General features: G+C 34.0%; 1 protein-coding gene across 2 annotated transcripts in view; it reads left to right on the top strand.

Annotated features, from left to right (window-relative positions):
• WDR17 (WD repeat domain 17) overlaps nucleotides 1–23,057 on the top strand; it is an 89,704-nt gene that overhangs the window by 60,995 nt on the left and 5,652 nt on the right. The window contains exons 20-26 of one of the 2 annotated variants that reach the window (XM_051964800.1): nucleotides 1,595–1,694; nucleotides 2,367–2,506; nucleotides 4,189–4,209; nucleotides 7,002–7,113; nucleotides 14,926–15,067; nucleotides 15,450–15,552; nucleotides 17,401–17,502. In XM_051964800.1, the coding sequence (XP_051820760.1) occupies nucleotides 1,595–1,694; nucleotides 2,367–2,506; nucleotides 4,189–4,209; nucleotides 7,002–7,113; nucleotides 14,926–15,067; nucleotides 15,450–15,552; nucleotides 17,401–17,502 (720 nt within the window). The remainder of the gene's footprint in view (nucleotides 1–1,594; nucleotides 1,695–2,366; nucleotides 2,507–4,188; nucleotides 4,210–7,001; nucleotides 7,114–14,925; nucleotides 15,068–15,449; nucleotides 15,553–17,400; nucleotides 17,503–23,057) is intronic. The other variant, XM_051964801.1, reaches the window with a different exon arrangement.

The following is a 23,057-nucleotide window of genomic DNA, read 5'->3' on the forward strand; positions in this document are numbered from 1 at the left end:
TCCTAAACTGGGGGTATAGGTGGAATTTTTGCACCTGGGGCAAATAGCACAAGCACGAACATCACTGAATACAAGTTTAATTGGGAAGGAGTAGAGATAGAAACTCCAGGATAAGCATGTTCTTAGGATACTATTCCTATGAAAAAAAGACCAGCTTACTATTTAAAGTACCTTAACACTTACTTATGAGTCATAATTAATTGTTTCTTCATAGCTATATATATATATGGCTCTGTCTGTTTATATATCTACTATATCTAGTTATATCTATATTTACCTACATAGATATAGATATTTAAGGTTGGTTACTGGAACCTGAGAAATAAGTTTTAGAGAAAACATATAGATGTTTTGGATAGGGACCTGAAAAAAAGCTTGAAATCAACTCCCCAAACCCTCTGAACATTTAAGAGTTTAATCTAATTTCTTGATTTTTACAAAGAAGGAAAGTGAATCCCCAGAGAAGGGAAGTTACTTATTCAAAGTTTATTACTTATTATTACAAGAGATTCATGAAACCTTTGTTGAAATTGAGGTTGAATTGAGATAGTCATATGAAACTCAAATTTCATAGACTGCACTTGTTAGAAACTAGAAGCAACTTTTCCAACTCCTTCATTTTATAGAAAAGTAAAGAAAGACCTAGAGTTTGTTTCATGGCAGCACTTGAACCTAGTTTTCATGAGTCCCAGGCCAGTAGTCTTTTTGCCAAATTGTTGAAATTTGGCTTTCCTCGAAGGCAGAAGGGCACTAACCCTCCAAAGCAGTGGCTCCTGATTTCCTGACTAAAGCAGTGAAACAAGGAAGGAGCCCCTCAGTCCTTGTAGGAACAACCTAACCTCCTGCTCTCCACAACTTTAATCCCTCTTTTTCCTCCAAAAAGTTAGGAAGCTTGGGGGGTAAAGATTTAAAGATAAAGTCTCAGGGAGGGATAGCGAAATCAAAGGTATTTTCAGGAAGCCATGGCTCTCTATCTATTCTATCTGTGGAAATAATTCTAGGATCCTTGAAATGCACTACTCCGCCCTTTGCAGGATGGTCCTGGTCAATAAAATAAAGGAATCTCCAAAACAATCAAGAAAATTACTTTTGCTTTCCCTTTGACTATTTGATTACCAACTCTACATCTATCCTATCTCCTCCCCTTATCCCTCAACTTCTTCCTTGGTAGGAATTTTTTAGAGGCAGTAATAAGAACATTTATTAATGGCCCCTAAAATTTCTGCAGTCTAGGACAAATTCCCTGACTCGTGATCCATCTTGAGTACTGTTCTGATTACAGAAACCTACTTAACAGTCTACCTGCTCATATTGCATACATTTTGGTACAGAGGAAAAAAATCACTGAACTTCAAGTCAGGAAGTTAAGTTTGAGTTCATCCTCTGGTACTCAACCATGTGGAGGGACCTCAAACAAGTCCCTTCATTTGTGTAAGTTTCAGTTGTTTTACCTAGGTTGTGGGGAAACTCTTCTGTCCATCTTAAAGTGCCTATTTTTAGTTATCCAAAGATTATTTTTAATAACCTATGAGAATGGAAAATGGCTTATTTCTTTGCTTGTGTTAAAGTATTTATAGTTTTTGTTTTTCTCCAGTCTCTTACAGAGAGTCAGTAAAGAACTAGCAGAATGGTATTTCCAAGATGGCCGAGCAGTGCTGGCAGCATGTTGTTATCTGGCTATAGATAATATTGAGGTACAACATTTGTGCATTTCTTTATATAAATTAAAAGCCAGTAGCTCTTTTTGATATAAAATATAATAGTGCTCAGGAAAAATGTTGTTTTAAAATGTATTTTATATGGAAAGGAACTATTTATTTAGTACATTATACTTAAGTTCACATTTGAATAATCCTCACTGCTTGATTGATTTTTGAAAATATGAACTTTTTCAATTAATTTATCAAATTAAAATAAAAATTATCTTAATTTTATAATAATTTTTCTTGATATTTAAACTCTTAATATGAAATTAATTTTTGAGCTATTTGAACTTTTGGTATCAAACAAATAGTATATAAAAATAAACTGTTCCTAATAATTCTTAATAAAAAGTTAACAATAAACATATTTTGAGAGGGACTGGTATTAATTACAAAAATAACAATACCAGTAGTACCTTAGAGTAATCTGCCTCTGACATTAAAACCTGTGGCTATATACTTTCCTCAGTTCCCTTTTTTTCAATCTGTTTCTTTAAAGAATGTAGCTAATCTCACTTAGTTTATAAGGACTATATGACCCCATGGTTTAATGAGATTGACATTTTTGTGAATATAACTTGTACAAAAGGTGGTGGAGAAGGGTGAAAAATGAACTTGTTTGGAATCTATGTTACTGAAGATAATATTTTCTTATTGAGACAGCTTGCTATGGCATACCTGATTCGTGGAAATGAACTTGAATTGGCTGTCAGTGTGGGCACCGTCTTAGGAGAGAAGGCGGCACCAGCAACCCATTACGCCTTACAATTACTAGCAAGAAAGTGTATGACAATTACAACATGGTAAGGATTTCTAAATCTCAAGGATTTTCATCAGATCTTGTCAAGTATTTCTTTAAAAAAAATAATAATTGTTAGGTGCTTTGGATAATAAATATGTGGAAGGATCTAGGTTCCTTTCTTCACACACAAAAAAAGAATATGTGAAAGAAGTGACCAGAAATCAGAATGAAATAAAAGTAAGATGATCAGAATGAGCTATGATGTTAAAATAATGAGAACTTCTTGGTGTACATTATATTATAATCAAGCAGCTCAATTCTCTAGTAGCAGCAAATATCAAGAGCATCACTCTATCTTGAATCAGATCTCCTAGGGTTTTTCTACTTAAAAGCTACCACCTTTCAGAGGACCAGTAGCATGTGAAGTTGTCCCATAACCAATCTTTATTAACACCCATCTGACAATATAGTCATTGAATGCTAGTTGTCCCTTGAGATTATAATAGTTTTTTAGTGGCCACAGCTTATCCCAAGCACAGAAACAAACCAGTTTATATTAGTTACCTCTCAGTGATTATTCCTTTAGGTAGCAGTTATTCCAAATTAAAAGTAAACATATATCCTGAAAAAAAAGAAAAATATGCTTAGCCAAAAAATTGGTATGAAGTGATATTAAAAATGAAAGATCTGTAAAGCTAAACCAAATGTATAAAAATATTAACTCTTCCTTTTCATAGGTACCCCAAAATTCTACTTCTACATCTCTCATATTTTGTATCCTTCCCTTTACTCATATGGGTACCATCCAGCTTAAGATTCTCATCTCTTCTTACCTAGATTATTCCAATAGTTTATTTGCTTTTTGTGTTTTCCCTTTCCATTATATAGTACATGTAACTATGAAAGGACAGGGTTGCTTATGCTAGTCCTCTACTTAAGAAATTCCAATATTATTACCTCTATGATCTAATACAAATTTTTTTGGGGGGGAAGTAGAGGCAATTGGAGGTAAGTGACTTGGACAGGGTCACAACAGTTTGTAAGTGCCAAAGGCCAGGTTTGAATCAGGTCTTACTGACTCCAAGTCTGATACTCTATTCACTATACCACACAGCTGTCTCCCCACTCTCAATATTTTTAGCTTAGTTATATATTACTTTACTTTCTCCTAATCTCTGCCTCTTAGAATTCCCCATGTTTATCAATATTCATCTCAAACTCCCTTGTATGTGAATCTTTTATTGATCCATCCAAATGCTAATACCTTGCCAGTAAAATGATATTAAGATTTTGTATAATATGTAAATTTTGTTTCCCCGATAGGATAGAAGCTCTTTGAGACAACAGCTATTTTATTTTGTCTTTATATCCTCAGTACCTGAAATGTAATAGGTACTTAATATAGATGCTCATGGATTAATTGAGTCTCAAAAATCCCTTCCAATTCTCCAGTTGTATTTTATGTCACAGTAATGTATACATATTTTCTGAGAGGAGTTGAAAATAGAAGCATTTATTTAGAATCATAGTAATTTCCATTGAGCAACTATAATCTTTGTAGCTTCTAAAAGAGGATAGATGATGAAAATATACTTTTAGATCAGCCTTCACATAACAGAATATAAGAATATAAATTTAATCATTATTAATAAATAAAAGTATGTGTTTTTTTCCATTTAGGGTTTAAAATGAAAAATTTGATTCCTCTGGGTATTCATTGCTATTTTAACATCTCCCTTTTAGCTTTCCATTTCTTGGATACAGGTATTTTATAATTTTATAAAGCTGCCATTTAACATTAAAAAACACAGTTTTACATTATTGAAATTCATGAATTATTATTTTTCTTACTATACCAAATTGCAAAGAAATGAGGCTGTTTCCAGTGTCACACATGAAAATAAATTCTATTACTTCATATCCATATCTTGTCTAATAAATTGCTTTGAATATTATATAATAAAAAAAATTATCCAGTATATTCTGAGAAAAAATTAGGAGTTTTAATTTTTTTGTGTAGTCTTTAACAGATCAGTAGTAATTTATCATTGGTATTTATGTGTAATTATCTTAAAGTAAGTCAGTTTAAAACTTAAAGTACAGTTATAAGTCTTATAAGCCTCACTTCAAGAAATAATTATAAGTAAATTTCATTGTTCCAGTGGCTTTACAAGCTTGGGTAGGAGGAGTAGGAGGAGAGAATCTGCAAACCTAAGACATTTAATATAAATTCCAATTCCCCCTTTAACTATAAATAATACAGATTATTTATAAAATAATATACCTTAAATGAGTTTAGTAAATACACAAAATACCTTAAATAAGTTTAGTAAAATTTATTTCGTTAATAAGTTCTTAGTTTCAGTGGGAAATTTACAAAAAAGTACAAATTTCTCTTTTTTAAAATTCGTGTGTTGCCCATAAAAATCTTCTTAAATTATTGTAATGATTATGGTAACAGGTCAACAAGCAATGTGGGGAAAATTTGAATCCCAACATATATCCCACTGAAAAAGCTTCAAGTATGGGCTTAACAACAGGCAATGTGGCTGGCATCTGAAGAATATCATCCCCAGTATTGGAGCAGCTCATCACTAGACTAGCTACAGGGTGATAACTTTGTCAATAAAGGCCATCCCCAGTATGTGAGAGGCTCATGACTAGACTGGCTAGTGGTAACTTTGTCAATAAGGGCAATCAGTTCTGAGTATGCTAGTGGAGCCAAAGCTCTGGCAAGTCCTGCTGAACTTGAGCTGAAAAGCTTCAAGTAAGGAAGGATCTGAACTAATCAAGGACGATTATATGTTTTTCCACCTTAACTCAAGAAGATCTTCTACTAAATCATGGATAGAGTTATAATCTGCATCTATGTAAAAGTACCCACACTGGTAATCACAAATATAATTAAGTATTTGAAGTTTCAAAGTAAGGAATGATAATATTTTATTAGTTTAGAACGAAGATTCTTAGCCTAGAGTCTGGTAATAGATTTTAGGGGTTCTGTGAATTATCAAAAAAACTGAACAACCATATTTCAATTTAATTTTTTTCCTTAGTAATCCTTGATGAGGTTTAGGTTTTTGGGGTTCCCTTTGTCAGGGAACCAAATGATGAGGTCTAGATTTAGGGAACCAAAATGAGATTTCTGGTGTCAGGGAGTTAAATAATAAGGTCTAGTAGCAGGTTTGGGGTTCAGGGAACCAAATAGAGAGGTTTGGCTCCCCTATACCCTCTTGGGATTCGGCACGAGGATAGGAAGTTTTGGAACCCCCTTCTGGTGGTACAGAGATTCTCTATAAAGGAATTTACAAACCCGAAAACCTAGATTGATAAAAGAGGTTTATTATTGGCATTGGGAAGTCAGCCTAAGTAAAGTTTCTAGTAGAGAAATACTGACAGAGAGGCATAAAGTCTTGTGTGGAAACTAGGTGAGGATAAAGAGAGGGTAGCACTGGAAGAGAATATTATTCCAGTGGGCAGAGGTTTCCTTGGCATAGCATGGCATAGCATGGCATGGCATAGCATGACATGGCATGGCATGGCCTGGCATGTTAGGAGCTCTGCTAAGAAATGAGTTTTTAATTGCCGTTTTTATAAGGAAGTCTTTGGCTGCATTCCAAGGCCCGCTCCCCCTCCTGATGAAGCGGGTGATTGGAGTTGGAATTGAGTAGAAAATTTTCAGTTGAATAAGGTTGGTATCTCCAGCCCCACCCAGACAACAGAATGAAGCTGCTTGTCCTCAGGTGGGGGTCCCTTCAGATATAGGGTTCGAGAATCTCTCCTTCAGGGAGTTTTAGAGAGTTTCGGGTTCCTTCTTCAAGCCTAAGCATTTTATTTAATTCATTTGAAAACATTATTTTGAGAAGGGTTAATCCACAGGCTTCATTCACTTTCTGCCAAACATGTGTATGACACAAAAGGGTTAAGAATTTCTGGTTTGAAATATTGTAAGATTCTGTTATTTATAAATATAATGTTTTATTAATATAAAATTATAATTTCACAGTATTAATAATTTCATATACTATAACATTGAACAGTCTTCAAACTGCCTCTTTCACAGGACATTATTATTCAAATAGTTTTGAGTTTTAAAAGTTTCCTTTTCTTCATTTACTATTAAGTCTGCATATCAAATAATAAAAATAGGAAGCAGGAAGAGAAGGAAAAGCAAAGAACCAGAAAAAATAATAATAATTCATCTTTGTATAACTTTGTATTCAACTTATTGTGTTAATTATGCACATTTCTAAAACTATTATATACTTTCTTTAATAGCTGAAAACTTTCGCATTGTGACTTAGGAGGTTGCATTTTAAAAAGTCTATTTAAAATTGTAAATCTCTCAAACCAGTTTTGTATTTTAATCTACTAATAAATTGATGTATCTAATTTTGATGAATTTGCTTTAAGATTCAGTGTAAAATTACTGTTTTTATGTAAACAGATATGCAAGGAAGAAATATTAAAAGTGTTATAATTTTGAAAATTTTAGAAACATTATATTCAGATTTTCCTGAATAACTGCCCATCCCCCCCTTTTATCATTTGAATAGGGATTTGGCAACAGACCTTCTCTTGAGGATACCTAATAATGAGCTACACTTAGTAAAAATTTGTGCTTTCTACTCAGGATGTACTGAAGAGATAAATGACCTACATGAGAAGGTATGTTTTCTTGTTGAGTTGTTTTAGTTACATCCCATTCTCTGTGACCCTCTTTGGGGATTTCTTAGCAAAGATACTGGAGTGGTTTGCCATTTCCTTCTTCAGCTCATTTTACATATGAGGAACTGCAGCAAATAGGGTTAAGTGATGTGCACAGGGTTGTGTGGGATAGCGATCCTTACCCAAATTAAAATCAGAGACTCTCAAAGTAAAAAGCAAAAAAGAATTTATTACGATATCCTGAGAAAGGGCAACTTCCAACAGACAAGGTGTCAGTAGAGGAGCTCAAAGTGCAAATTCAAAAATACAAGATTATATAGACCCTAACCAGAAGCTCCCACCCTGCCTTTTCATCTTTTTCCCATTGGCTGGGGAGGTCTAATTTACACAGAGCTCAGAAACAAAAACTAATAGTCAATATCACACTCTTTACTGTATTAGGTACTTAAATACTAATGAAAAGTTGGTGGGGGGTGGAAACAAGAGGGGAAGGTGTAAATTCAATAATCTGCAGATTGAACACCTGCAGCTTTTAGCTATAACTCAACTTGTTATTGCAAAATCTCTAGTCACAACTAAGGCATAGGTCAAGGCCATATTTTTGTGAGAGGTCTTCACTCAGTTTATCCCATTCAGAGTGACACAGCTAGTAAATGTCTGATATCAAATTTGAACTCAGGTCCTCCGGACTCCTGGCCTGTAATTCTATCCACTGTGCCATCTAGCTGCCCTATGAGAAGATAAACTAGTGAGAATAAATATTTTTGATGGACACAGAGGCTGCTATGTTTTAATTTCTCTTTGTACTTAAGAAACTATAGCATATAAAGAAATAAATCAGTGATCCTAATCTGATGAGAATATTTTTCTTTTAATTATATTGACAATTAGAAGTAGAACAAGAGTGTTATATAACATAATAGGTAGATAACTGGCTTCAGGACAGGAAAAGTTTGGTTTAACTTCTGCCTAATACCCACTGGCTATCTGGCTGTCTCTTACCTTTTACTGTCCCTGTGCTACTCTCTAAGCCAATTAATTGCTGAATAAGTTGCTCATTTGTATTGGTAAAAGAAGTTCCCATACTGGGATTTCCTTATGTCATTGAAATTATACATCCTTATAGATACATCTTCAGTTCTTTAACTGAATAAAGTGTAAAGAAACACACTTTAACTGTGAGCCTTCATGCACATGTCGGACAGGGCTCACACCTATTCTATTTAGGGAGATCTGCTATGGGGCTAAAATTTGCTTCCCTCCTTGTTTGAGGTCTATTCTCAGCTGCCCAGAATAAACACTACTACACCACCTCAATATTTTTAGTGGATGCATATGCTCAGTGCTTAGTCCAGCTGTGTACAGACAAATCCATCCAAACTTTTCCAACAAAGTTCTTATTCATGTCCTCTCTGAAATCCACAAAAATGCCAAGCTTTCTTTAGGTCTTTGAATATTACCTGTGTACCAGCTTTGTAGGTGGGCTGTTTAGAGATTATCATTAATCCTCATTTCAATATACGACTGAAATAATTTCTGGTAGTGCAAATCTTGTAAGCCACTTCTTGGTGCATATGATCACAGATAATATGCATTCCTGATATTTCTACCAAGTGTGTCTTCATTACTTTTTGGCAAACTGTTCTATAAGAGCTTATAGTGTTTTATATATTAGTGTTTTTTAAATGAGTTTTTGTTTCAGGGAGAAACTTGGGATCATTGAGAGTACTGTGGAATTTTCCAAGTATAATCTAACAATTTTACTTATTCGTTTCTGGATCAAGATCATTGACCATCTACATTGCCTGCCCAAAATGTACATATTGAGGGGACAGCTGTATATGGGCTGTTCATCCAGCTTTATATTAGATAGTATGGACCGATAGTATCAAAATCAAATAGGAATAGATCCCTATGGCATATTGGCTTAACCAACTATAAATTAATATTATTTGTACTATAACATATTTTTATTTATTTTGTGGAATATTTCCCAATTATATTTTAAATTTGCTTCACTATATTTGGAGCAGTGAGTTTGACAGATCTGATCTAGACAATGGACATTTTTCCTTCTTGCATTTCCAGATGGATCACTTCTATGCCATGCTAAATTGTTGGAATATGACTTTTTGTTATATAAGGCTTCTATAGTACGTTTAAAATATTTGAAATCATCCATGTAGCAGAAGGAATACTGCATTTGGAAGCAGAAAAATAGTGTTTAGTTTCTAGCTCTTCCGCTTAGCTATCTTTGTTTCCTCAATTGTGAAATAAAATGGTTAGATTACGTGACATTTAAGATTCAGTTTTTAATCTATAATCCTTTGCTTATTCCAGCTCTATTTCTGTGATCCTACGTCTACCCTAAATCTTCTGTTCCTTGTAGCTATGTTTATCGTTTCTTCGATCCCTCAAATGACTTTAAGTCCTTTTTCCATCTTGGTAATCTCTCTCTCTACCATCTTGGTCTCTTTTGGTTCCCAGATCCATCCTAAAACATTCATCATACCTAAAAACAATGTTACAGTTGTGATCTAACTAGCAAGTAGTACAGTGAAAATTAGTATCTTTTTCCTGAATTAGTAGTGCTAATGCTGCCAAAGATCATGTTAGATTTTTTTTTACTGAGTTATATTAAGCTTATAGTCCATTAAAATAATCAGATATTATTCATATGAATTATATAATATAGGCACATCTCCCACATTCTGTGATTTCACTGGAGCAAGAAACTTCTGATAAGGAAATCTTTGTCTACCAATATAGGTGAGGAACTATTCTTCAGCTTTTAGACAAGAGTTGCTTCTTTATTGATGCAATTTGCTTTTTAAAAACAGTACAGGAGGGGAGAATTCTGGGAAAGAGGCAGAGTTAGGTTGATAAATTTCAAGCTCTTCATATTTCCCCCACAAACAGAACAAATTTGTGCCTTAGGACATAGACTGATGAAAAATCAAGACTTAGGACAGAACTGAGATCTTCCTGGAACAGCACAAGAAGATCCAAAGACAGATACTAGGCTGGGGATTAGCCAATGTGAAGTGCAAATATCTACAGATGTTTAGCTCCCCAGAAACTCCAAGTGGGAATATCTGGGGCTAGCTGGGTTTGGGTGGAGACTCCTTGAGAACCACAAACAATTTCACCTTCCAGACTGTGTGCCTACTGGGGATCTGTATCTGGAAGAGTGAGGAGCCTTGATTGATTAGGAACACCAGCCCAATACAAAGACCCTGCCCTGGGTTAGAAGAAGCCAGCAAACTGCAGAGGCAGTGAGGCAGGGATGCTGCTGCTGGCTGAGGTCACTTGCAGGGAGAAGAGCTTTTGGTTTGGGGTTCCAGGTCAGAAGGGGAGCTGAAGTGAAGCGTGAAGGCAGAAATAGCATCTCCCACCCAACAGTGAGAGGTGCTTACACTAATACTTCTCATTTGAAAAAAAAAATGAACCAGTAAATAAGAAAGAATCCAACCATAGAAACTTATTATGGGAATAGGTTAGAGTCTTCAGAGGACACTGAAGTAAAAAACAAAAACAAAAAACCTTCTACCCCAAAGAGTAACATTAAATGGCTCCCTTTCCCAAAGAGAATTTATAGAAGAAGTTTAAAAAGAACTTAAAAATCAAATATGAGACATTGAGGAAAAACTAAAATAAGTAAGTAAATAAATAAATGAAAACCATTCAAGAAAAACAAGAAGAATTTTTTTTAAATTAACCAACTAGAAAAGGATATACAGAGTCTAAAAGACAAAAATAACTCTTTGAAAATTAGAATTAGGCAAGTGGAAGCCAGTAAAACTATAAAAGACCAAAAAATAACAAAACAGATTATAAAGAATGAAAAAAAAATAGAACAGAATGTGAAACATAAGAAAAACAACAGATCTGGAGAATAGATCAAGAAGAAAAAATATAAGAAAAATCAGACTACCTGAAAGCTGTTACCAAAAAAAGAACCTTGACATAATAATGCAAGAAATAATCCAAGAAAATTGTCCTGGCATGATAGAACATAAGGGGGAAATAGAAAAAGAAAAAAAAAAACTCATGATCACCCCATCAAAGAAATCCTTATTAGAAAACACATAGGAATTTTATTGCCAAATTCTGAAACCCCCAGATCAAAGAGAAAAATTTTCAACAAGAAAAAAATCAATTCAAATGTGCTGGAGCTATAATTGTACAGGACTTATCAGGAGCCATAATAAAAGACCTGGAATCATATATACTGGCAATTAATAGGGCTGTGGCCAAAAATATATCTCCCAAAATTATTCATTATGTTGAATTTTAAAATGGACATTCAACAAAGCTGCTGATTGGAATTTAACATGAACAAATTGTTTCTTACATGGAAATGTATACCATGTTTAAAGTTGACATCAGCAATTGGGTAGCTCAAGATTAGGTCAAAGTTAAGGTAAAAATAGTAATTATGTTATACAAATGAAGTGCAGAGGAAAAATAGATACACAGGCATGAGCAGGGCTCATAGTTCTAAAAACCTACTCAGATCGGGAATGGATAAAGAGGTATACATATATATTATATATACAATGAAGGATATAAAAGAAATAAGGGGGAAGGGATGGGGGAAAGGGGAAGCAAAAGGTAGAGGAAGATGACAAAAGAAGGATCCATGAATGGGGGGAGGTTAAATAATAGCAAGGTAAGTTGGAGGAGTAGAATTAAAGCAGAGAATTATCAGAGATAGAAAAGGTATGTGGGGGACAGAGAGCTGTGTGTGTAATATATCTCTCTAAGTATACATCCACATATCCTTGCTTGGGGAAAATGGGGAGGATGAAAAGGGAATAAAAGAATAAAGTAAAAATACTGTGCAGCAGAAAACAGCAACAACAAATAATCTACAAGGAAATAATGAAAAGATGGACACTTTTGAATATAATCTCTTCTACCATAATATATATCCTTTCTTGAACTAGTAATTTGTTGTTATATATTTTGAATCCTCCCTGATGTCCTACGGAGCACATGACAATATTTTGTTTTGTTTTGTTTTCCTTTTTTTAAAAATTCTGTTTTTTAATAAAATTTAAAAAAAAATAGTACACAATACTCAGACATATTGCTGAGATTACTTTGGAGATCTTATCAAGTATATATTGATAGTTGGAATAGTAGCACAAATCTAGCAAAATGAAATTTAATAGACATTAGTATGAAGTTCTATATTTGGGTTCAAAAATAAATTCTACAAGTATAATATAGGGAAACCATGGGTAGATGACAGTTGGCATGAAACAGATGTAGAGGAGTTAGGGTGAAATGGCAACCATATATACAAGTATAATCATTTGTCTTGGTAAGACCATATCTGGAATATGGTATTCACTGTTAACTTCTCATATCAGGCATAACATTGATGAGTTGTAGTATGAATAGAGAAGAGTGATTAGGATAGTGAGAGAACTGATAATCATGTTATAAAAGAAAGATCTGAAGGAATTGGGGATTTTTAAGTTGGAAAAGATTAAATTATTAGTAATCGCTAAAATAAAATATTTAAGAAATTGATATGTGCAAGAAAATTTAGGATTATCATTATTATTATTGTTATTATTATTACTTAGCCTTAATATATAATTAGAACAAATGAACAGAAGTCACAAATTAACAATTTTGGCTACATATAAGGAAGCAAACTGTAACAAATTAGTCCAAGAGTAGACTGGATTACCTTAGAGTGCTAAGATCCTATTTACTGGCTGTGTTCAAGAAGCAATGTATGACTATTTTAGGAAAATGTTGTAGAAAGGGTGATTCAAGTGTGGATTATTGAATTGTTTGATCACTGAGGACCTGTCAGGTCTGAGATTTCATGATTCTAGTTCCCTCTCCCAGTTTGTGTCAGTCCCAAATTTGATAAGAAATTTATTTAGAGACAGAAGTATCCAACTTAATCTCAGTTATAGATAAAATTATTGAACAGAAAAGGACTAAGAGCTGGTTCATATAACTGATATCAGAATCACAGAATTTCATAATTTAAAGGTTTATTGGTATGGATTAGAAAAGATCTCAATCTCAATCTAAAAGTGTAAAACCATTTACACTATCTCTGACAAATTGGAAAAATTCAGATTCTGTTTGAATGCATCCAGTGATGAGGAACTGATTAACTCAGAAAGAAGCTGAAAGCACTTTTACACAGTTCTTTTTATTAAATAGTTTGTCCTTGCTATTCAGTCGTAATTTACCCTCTGCAACAAATTCTCACTTCTTGCTTCTTCTCTTTCGGACCAAACAAAACAAATCCTCTCATGTAACAGCTTTGCAAATCATAGAAAGCAGCTATCTCATTCAAGTCTTCTTTTCTCCAGAACAAACATTCCCAATTCCTTCTGCCAAGCCTTTGTCTCTATTTGCCAAACATGTCTCTATTTGCCTTGCTGGCCTGATCTAGACTCATTTCATCTGATAAATGTCTATTCTAAAATATCACATTCAGAACTCATTCAGTCCTCCAGATATATTCTGACCTAGGCAGACTACATACAAGAAGGTGATCTCAGCCCCCCCCCCTTTATCCTTGTTGCTAATCCTCCAATTTGAAACCTAAGATTGCATTATCTGTTTAGATTCTTGTGACCTATTCTTAATATTGCTACAGTACATTAAAAATCCAGATATTTTTATGGAAGCCATGCCTTCCCCAAACTATTACTAGTGAAGATTTTTACCCTAAGTTTGGAATTTTAAAATTGCTCTTCATTTTATTAATTCCATTTTATTAGATCCAACCCATCAGCTTGTTGAAGCATACTTGTATTTCAATTCTGTTATCTAATGTGTTAATGCCTGCCTCCATTTTTTAACATTCTATTATTTTATTTTTTTCCTAGTCACATGTAAAATAATTTTTAACATTTGTTTGCAAAACTTTTGAGTACCAGAGTCTCTCTCTCCCTCCCTCCCATAGCTCCTTTTAAAAATGTGATTGCCTTTGCCCTTCTTCAAGTCATTAATAAAAACATTTTTATTTTTAAAATGGGATTAAGGATATCACACACTAGAGATCACCCTCCAAGTTGACTTTATTGATAATTCCAGATCTGGCCTTTATCTCTCAATCTTTTTCAATCATTTCAATAAGTATTATAGTCATTCACCAGACAATTATGAGACTGGGAACTAGAACTCAGGAAAGAATTGAAGACTGAATATGTAGTATGGGAATTATATGTAAAGACATGATTGCTAATGAAATCGGGAATAAGAAGAGAACAGGGCCCCAGCAGATGCTTTTGATACATAAAATGGGTGAGAATGTAGATGACATTTCTAAAAAAAAAAGGACTGAGAAAGACTAATCATATAAAAAGAAAACCAACACAGAGCAGTGCCTGACAAACCCAGAAAGACTATCTGCAGTAGTCAACAAAGTCAAACATTGTCAAGAGATAAAGAAATAGAACTGAGAAAAATCTGTTTAGCAATAAAGATTTAGCAATAAAGAAGTTATTTTAAAGAGAACTTTTTCAGTTCAACAGTCATAATGAAAGGCAGATCTCAAAAGGTTGAAAAATGAACTGGAGATAAGGGAGTGGGAACGATGACCATAAATCACTTTTTCTTGGGCTGTCACTCTGACAGGGAGAAAATATGTCAGATTATAGCTTGAGGAAAGTCAGGATGATAGAACCAAGTGAAGGCCATTGTCAAAGAAAACAATGAAACTTTACTTGTCTTTGTATATCTCTCTACAACTGTAATTTTAGTTGTTTTCCCCTAAATTCTTTATTAACATGTCTAGAATTATTTCTTCTTTTAACAATTCTTTTCTAGTGTAATCTACCCACAATAGAAGAATGTACAGGATTAGCAGAGACTGCCCTTGCAGATGGAAATATATTTGAAACTATAAAGTATTACTTGTTAAGTAAAGAACCTGAAAAAGCCCTTCCTATTGGTATTCAGTTCATCAAACGTGAGTTTTTACATGGCATATTTATGTGCAATCTCTTTTCATTCATTTTTGCAGTCAGTCCTAAAATTAAAGATCAGCTCATGTATTAAGACAAAGAAATCCATGGTTCTAAAATTTAAAAAGAAAATCCAGCAGAAGACTTGGACTCAATTTGATGAGCTGCTTTTTCTTTCCTTTAGTTCGGTCTGCTTAGGACTTAGTATCTCAGAGGCAACTCTGAGTGAGTATGCCTTAAGTAAATGTTCATGATCTACTTTAGTGGTTTAGGAAGCAGTACTAGTATTGAAATTGATTTATAAAGAGAAGGGCAATGTTTTTACACGTAGTTTATAGTTTGGCAGGTAATTCTTTAATTGCAAAATATTTTCTTTCTTTAAATCAGAACAAATGAGCCATTCAGACTGGACTGTGGATACAGTGTATCCAGTTCTTGACCTTCTGAGTTATGTCCGCACTGAAAGACTAATGCTACATAAATGTAGTGAGTGAGTACATTTTTCTTTCAGATACTGAAATTGAATTTCCTTTCTAAAGATATTTCTTGTTACCGTTAGTATTAAGCTATTGTTAGTTTGAGATGGTTTCTTTCTTGATGAATGAGCATCTGGTTCATTAAAATTGTCCCATGGGGGTGGAGATGGAAGGGGCAAAAGGGTAAGAGTAATATAGAATTTAGGAAAATTACAGTGGAATCAATTTGAAGTGAAATATCATTTATTTATTTATTTTTTAAATTTTATTTTATTTAATAATAACTTTGTATTGACAGAATCCATGCCAGGATAATTTTTTTTTTTACAACATTATCCCTTGCACTCGCTTATGTTTCGTTTTTTCCCCTCCCTCCCTCCACCCCCCCCCAAGATGGCAAGCAGTCCTATATATATTAAATATGTTGCAGTATATCCTAGATACAATACATATTTGCAGAACCGAACAGTTCTCCCGCTGCACAGGGAGAATTGGATTCAGAAGGTAAAAATAACTCAGGAAGAAAATCAAAAATGCAAATAGTTCACATTCATTTCCCAGTGTTCCTTCTTTGGGTGTAGCTGTTTCTGTCCATCATTTATCCATTGAAACTCAGTTAAGTCTCTTTGTAATAGAAATCCACTTCCATCAGAATACATCCTCATACAATATCGTTGTCGAAGTGTATAATGATCTCCTGGTTCTGCTCATCTCACTTAGCATCAGTCCATGTAGATCTCTCCAAGCCTCTCTGTATTCATCCTGCTGGTCATTCCTTACAGAGCAATAATATTCCATAACATTCATATACCACAATTTACCCAGCCATTCTCCAATTGATGGGCATCCACTCATTTTCCAGTTTCTAGCCACTACAAACAGAGCTGCTACAAACATTTTGGCACATACAGGTCCCTTTCCCTTTTTTAGTATCTCTTTGGGGTATAAGCCCAATAGAAACACTGCTGGATCAAAGGGTATGCACAGTTTGTGAAATATCATTTAGAGCAGAGGTGTCAAACTCCAAGCCCACATGCTTGGATTACTCTGGTGTCGGTACCAGAGTAAAGGCTAATTGGGAAATGTTTATCGAATGAAATAAAAATACATTACAACAAAGATGATGTTAATTTATGGATTTTCTAGGTCACTATGCAGCAACAGGAATTCATTTCTATTTCAGTTTGACATCACTGGTGTAGAGGACCCCACATAATAATAGGGATGCATAAATCTACACATGGCTCAAGCAGAATTAGTTCTAAACTTTTAGCCAGTGTTAAGAACTGGTATCATGGACTTCAAAGCTTCAGTGAGCTTCTTTTAGGCAGAGGCCATTTTCTGCATTTCTTTTTAACCCTAGCACTTAGCACAGTGTCTGGCATCCAGGAAGTTTAATGAATTCTTGTTGACTTGTGACCGTGTAGAAAACCACTAGGGATAATCCTATTTTAATTTCCTTATGGAAATGGTTAGGATGGCTTTAAGAAGCCTAAGTAGTAAATGGGCAAGGAAACCTCCTTGTAGATCTCTACTAAATATAAAAACAGTGTAGTTCAATGTTATTTCTAGACATGCCCACAGGACCCTACCTTGTCCCTGGTATGCATAAGAAAAGTGGGATGTGTAAAGTAAGTGGTTAGTGAGAATTTCCATTTAAGATATTAAACGTTTTAAATTTGAAAACATTTATGAAATATCATTAAGCTACACATCTTCAACAATTCAAGTTGTAGCTTTCACTGAAATTTTAATCATGCTTAGTAATGTCTTTAGATATATGTAGATGCTATTATATGAACATTAGAATAATGTTTTAGTCCCCAGATAACTTGCATTTAAATATATGTGTTCTCTTTTAGACTCCGAAATGAGTTGCTGATATTATGTGGTTACGTTGGTGCTTTGCTAGCAATCAGAAGACAATATCAGAGTATCGTTCCAGCCCTTTATGAGTACACAAGGTACTTGGAAAAGCAATTTGTTTTTCAAAATAGGGAATTGAAGTCATTCTTTTCCCTTGCTTCCTTATTTCTTTGACTAAAACCAATAAAAATTATTCAGTGGGGAGAGCAAGAGGAATATTCTTCTTATTCCAGGGTTACCATGCCAAATGGACTGTCCTTGAAAATGATTAACGCTGGATAGATCAGTGAGTGTTTAGTAGTGCCAGTTTTCCCATTGGTTCTACAGGATGGGAAAGACATTAACTCCTTGCTGGTATAGATAAAAGACATATACAGAGTGTTCAGAGAGGAGGACTGCTCATTCTTGTGCTTTGGTGTCCACATCTTACTTGTGGCTCCCAAAAAGAACTAAACCATATTGAGCGTAATCAACAGGCCTCAAACCCATTGGTGAGCTATGAGGATCTTCCCCCAAAGCACTTATGAATACTTTTTCTTAAGGAATGAGAGGATGAGAACAATTTAATTCAATGGTCATAAAGGCAGATGATGCAAGTTCTATTATGGGCTCCAAATTATTTGGTCACACCAGATCATCTTGACTTTTGTCTGCCTCTGGATTTTGATGACTCTGGAACAACTCTGTCTCGCTTAAAACAAATTCATGTACAATTTAAGACACGATCCCAGGATATCAATGGTGTACTTTGAAAACAAAAAACTAATATATAATCATAGGAGTAGAAGGGATGGAGATGGTTTTCTTCCCAGAATTGACTGTTAATCATGCTGAAATATCTTAGCTTGAACAAAGAATGAAACATGATCGATCATATGTCAATATTCTAAGAATAGATAAAAAATTATAATCTAGAAAATTATATCTATTAAAAATGAATTCAAATATTAGCTATATTAGGCAAAATTTTAGTTAAATTTTTGGCTATGTTACTTAGGGTTAAAACTAGTAATTGAGAAAACCCAATATGTTATACAACTGATTTGTATGATGTAAACATACACGGTCGTATGGGGGTCATATTTTACCTTTCTAATCTTATCAAATTGTAAGGAATTTCATTTCAGGAAGCATGAAAGCAAACTTTCACCACACATATTTACCTTTTTCAAACTTTATCTGAAATCTCTAGGTTCCTTTTTCTTTTATTCTCAAATACCTGTTGAGTTTCTGGTAGCTGGTTCCATGGAAAACCTGCTAAAAATTTTTCTTTTTAGAGATTTTAATAAAAATTCATGTGCTTAAAGACAAAGTTGAAAGGCATCCTAAGAATTCATTTTATTCACACTCCCTCATTTTATGAATAAAGGCACTGAAGGCTCAGAAAGGTTACAAGACAGCTTTCCTAAGGTCATACCGACAGTGGCAGAGCAGGAAGATTACCTCTGGAAGGTTATGCCAACAGAGAACAAAATGGCAATTCTAAGGGAAAGGCTTCAGGAGGGATCTAGTGATAGACTGTATGTTTGTCTTCCTGGGACCAGTCTAGATGACTTTCGAGAGGAACATCACCAGAAGGATGGCTACAAGGTGACATATTTTTGACCACAGCAGCTCAATTGCTTTACCAAGTCAGAAAGGTTGCAATCTGCATCAGTAGAGGGACTTTTTACACTGATGAAATCACAGATTCTTGATAAACTGAAAGAGGAAATTGTATGGAAATTGTTTACTCAGGTCTTTAAAGCAATGAATCAATCCCTAATTAAAACCCCTATTTCCACTGTCTTGTCCACTTCCACAGCAGGCCATCTTGTTTTTGATATTTCACAGTGTCATAAAAGTGGATTTAGGTGTTGATTCATACTAGCATACTAGTGCTTCCAATCAATTGAAATTTTACCACTCTTCTAACCTTTAAGATTCCTACATTTTTTCTGAAACAATACTGTCATAATTCTCACGTATTGATCATTTTATAAAGCTTCCTATTTTGATATAAAGGGTGTATCCACACGGTGAGAATTTTCTGGCAAGCAATAAGAGGTGGCATCATTCTGACAAAGTATTGGGGAAATCATAGAGAAAGAAATTCATTGTCCAAATGACAGGAAGATTTACTGGAGGGCAGACAGAAAAGGTGAGAGAAACAAAAAGTAGAGCGGTGTGACCACCAAAAACCTGACGTTTTAGGCTAGTTATGAGTAGAAACTACAGAGATGTAGATCTGGGTTCAATTTAAGGGAAAATACCTTTTTAGACCTGTCCTGAGAAATGATTGGACTGTCTTGTGTAGCTTTTAAGTGAAGCCAGAAAAACTTTTTTCTCGTGAATGTTGTAGAGAGGATTTCTGTGCAGTTGTAGGTTGGAGTAGATGGTCTTTGGAATCCCAACTATGAATTTGCATGTTTGTCATACTTAATCTAGGCCTTCTCAGACTACATTAGACTTAAATGTAGTTGATTTTTCACTCTTTCCCCTTTTGTTCATATTGATATTGCATTGAATGTTGTTTTAATGTTTTATTTTTTCTCATCTAAAACATTTTTGCTTCCTTAGTTTTCAGTCTTTTCCCTATGAGACCTAACTTTGACTGTCAATTTTATTTATATTTAACATTTTCCAATTTCACATAAATGAAGTAGATTAAGCACTATGATTGGGAAAGATCAATTTTCAAGTTTTTTAGAATTGTAAAAAGAACTCAGACACAATCTAGTTCAGCCCCCTAAATTTTCAAAAGAGTACAACAAGGCCCAAAGAAATGATCATCCCAAAGTCAGGCAGAGTTGCATTTTTATTTTCAAATGCATCTGCAAAAGTGTTAGATTATACACTGCTATGATTCAAAGATAACACATAAGCAGAAAAGATTACAATAAACCATACTTAGTAAAAAGTTTCTTCTACTTAGAACCCTCTCAAAATGAGTTCTCTCAAAATGCAATTTCATTGAAAAATAACAAATAGCAAGAGCAATGACAAACCTGGAAAACTCTGAAAAATAAATAAAGTCAAAAGACTTTTGGTACTACGTTGGTAACCACCGACAAATCATGTAACCTCTCAGAGCTTCAAATTTCTCTATCAGTGAAATGATGGGGTTGAAACTGATAAAATTCCTTTTTGTTCTGAAATGTAATTTTCCATCTATGTGCTTATAATATTTCCTTTCTATTTTAAACTTAAATACAAAATAAGAAAACATAATATTGCTATATTTACAGAACAACATGAGGGTTCAAAATATAAAACAATAAATTTCCATTTCAAGAAAGCCTATATAATAAATACTACACATTGTACTCAGAATTGTCCATCTTTTCTCTGCTTCCTTGTAGGTTTTCTTTTGTTCTCTGCTGTGCACTTTTTACTTTATTCTTTTTTTCCTCTTCCCTTCACCCCCAAAGAAGATAATTAAGCATGGATACATATACATATATACATACATATAAGCATAAATATGTGTATATTATATATACACACACATGTATCTATAATCATGCACATAATACATCTATAAAAGACTCTACTATGCTAATTTGCTCTTTCTCTTAAAGTAGATAACATTTTTCTTTATAAGTCCAAGTCTCCATATTTTCCAACTGCACCAATAACATTTTCAGACTTTTTCTGATGTTTTTATTTTTTTACATCATAATTGTTTCCTAATATAATCTTCCCCCCCCCCAAAAAAAAAGGGGCAAACTGAACATTTTTCTTGTAACAAAGCAAAACCAACAGCTTGACTTCCTTTGGAAAGCTATCTCTGTAGTCTCCTCTGCTGAGATAAGGGAAATATTTTTCATCTTCTCATCTCCAGAACTAAGAATAATCATTGCAACTAATTTGAGTACAGCTACCTTTCATTTTTTGTGTGTGTTATTGCGATTGTGTGTGTTATTTCCTAATTCTGCTTACTATTCTCATCTGTGACTCTAAATTGATACTTAAGTTTCAAATTTCAATTGACCATATATTTTTATTTTACACATTTTAATATTTCTTCCATGAACAATAAAAACAGGAAATAAAAGTCTTTTCTGCTTGCTTTCTTATTCCATTTGAAAGCACTTCAGCCTGTCTTTACCTTCTATTTCTCTGTAAGTTAAACACTCCTACCAGTGTTTTTATTAGTATTGACTGATATATTCATTTAATGCTTCCTACATTTTTCTGCTATAAAGAAAAAGCTTAAGATTTGAATAATATGTTATTTTAAATGGCATTTGCTATTACGGTACATTAATTTTTTATTTTCAAGTATTAATTTTGGGAGGCAATATACATTGCATATATATAGAATGCTGGTAAAAGTCTAACACGAGCTTCTCCAAAACCAAGGTATATGCATGATATACATTTTTTAAAAATAATAGCTTATTTACTTAAAAATATAGTTTTCAACATTGACCTTTGCAAAACCTTGTGTTGCAAATTTTTCTCTCTTCCATCCTCTTTCCTAGATAGTAAGCAATCCAATATATATTAAACATGTATAATTCTTCTATACATATTTCTACAATTACCATACTGCACAAGAAAAATCAGATCAAAAAGGGGCAAAATGAGAAAAAAAAACCAAACAAGCAAACAACAAAAAGGTGAAAAAACTATGTTGTGATCCAAATTCAGACCCCATAGTCTTCTCTCTGCATGCAGATGGCTCTCTCCATCACAAGTCTATTGGTACTGGCCTGAATCACCTCATTGTTTAAACGATCCACATCTATCAGAATTATCACATAATCTTCTTGTTGCTATGTACAATGTTCTTGATTCCACTCACTTCATTTAACATCAGCTCATGTAAGTCTCTGCAGGCCTCTCTGCAAGCAGCCTGCTCACCGTTTCTTATAGAGTAATAATTTTCCATAAAATTTATATATCATAACTTATTATATCATTCCCCAAATAATGAGCATCCACTTAATTTCCTGTTCCTTGGCACTACCAAAAAAGTTGCTACAAACATTTTTTGCATATGTGGGTCCTTTTCCCTTTTTAATGATCTTCACTATTAAGACTTTTTCTCCATCACTTAAGTCTAAACAATCAACAAAACAATGTATCGAGCTTTGGTTTGCTGATTTCTGAATTGTTAGACAGATGAAATGATGGTCCAGGCCAGGAACTCACCAGTCAGGGGAGGGGACCATAGAATGGACACATTTTCAGGGCCAATTTTCTCAGTAAAATAAAAAGTAAACTTTGGGGGAAAGAGATGTGCAAGGTTTGAGAAAGAAAGAGCAGGTTTTGAATAGCCTTTGTGAAAAATACAATTATCAGCAAGGAATAAATTCCTTTGCTGCAGATAGGGCCCATTGAGGTTAGATAACAAATTTGTGTCATATACCAGATAGCCAAGTTGTATGAGATTTCAGCTGCATCCAGCTGTAAACAGGAGTGGAAAAGGTAGATGGGAGGTAGGTGGGAGTTATTCAGGGCAGAGTTCTGGCAAGAGATGAGTGGTGAGAGGATGGGGAGGCAAGAGGTTCAAAAGCAAAATACCCGTGGAGATGAAATGGCTACCTCTTTGGTTGAGATTAGAGGAGAAAAATTAATCTGAACAAGAATGATGACCTTAGAAATTATTGGGGGTGGAGAAATTGAAAGTCTTAGTAAAAGTTGTCAATATTAATAATAGAGTTGG

The sequence above is a fragment of the Antechinus flavipes genome, chromosome 6 (assembly GCF_016432865.1).
Source record: "Antechinus flavipes isolate AdamAnt ecotype Samford, QLD, Australia chromosome 6, AdamAnt_v2, whole genome shotgun sequence".
Lineage (NCBI taxonomy): Eukaryota > Metazoa > Chordata > Mammalia > Dasyuromorphia > Dasyuridae > Antechinus > Antechinus flavipes.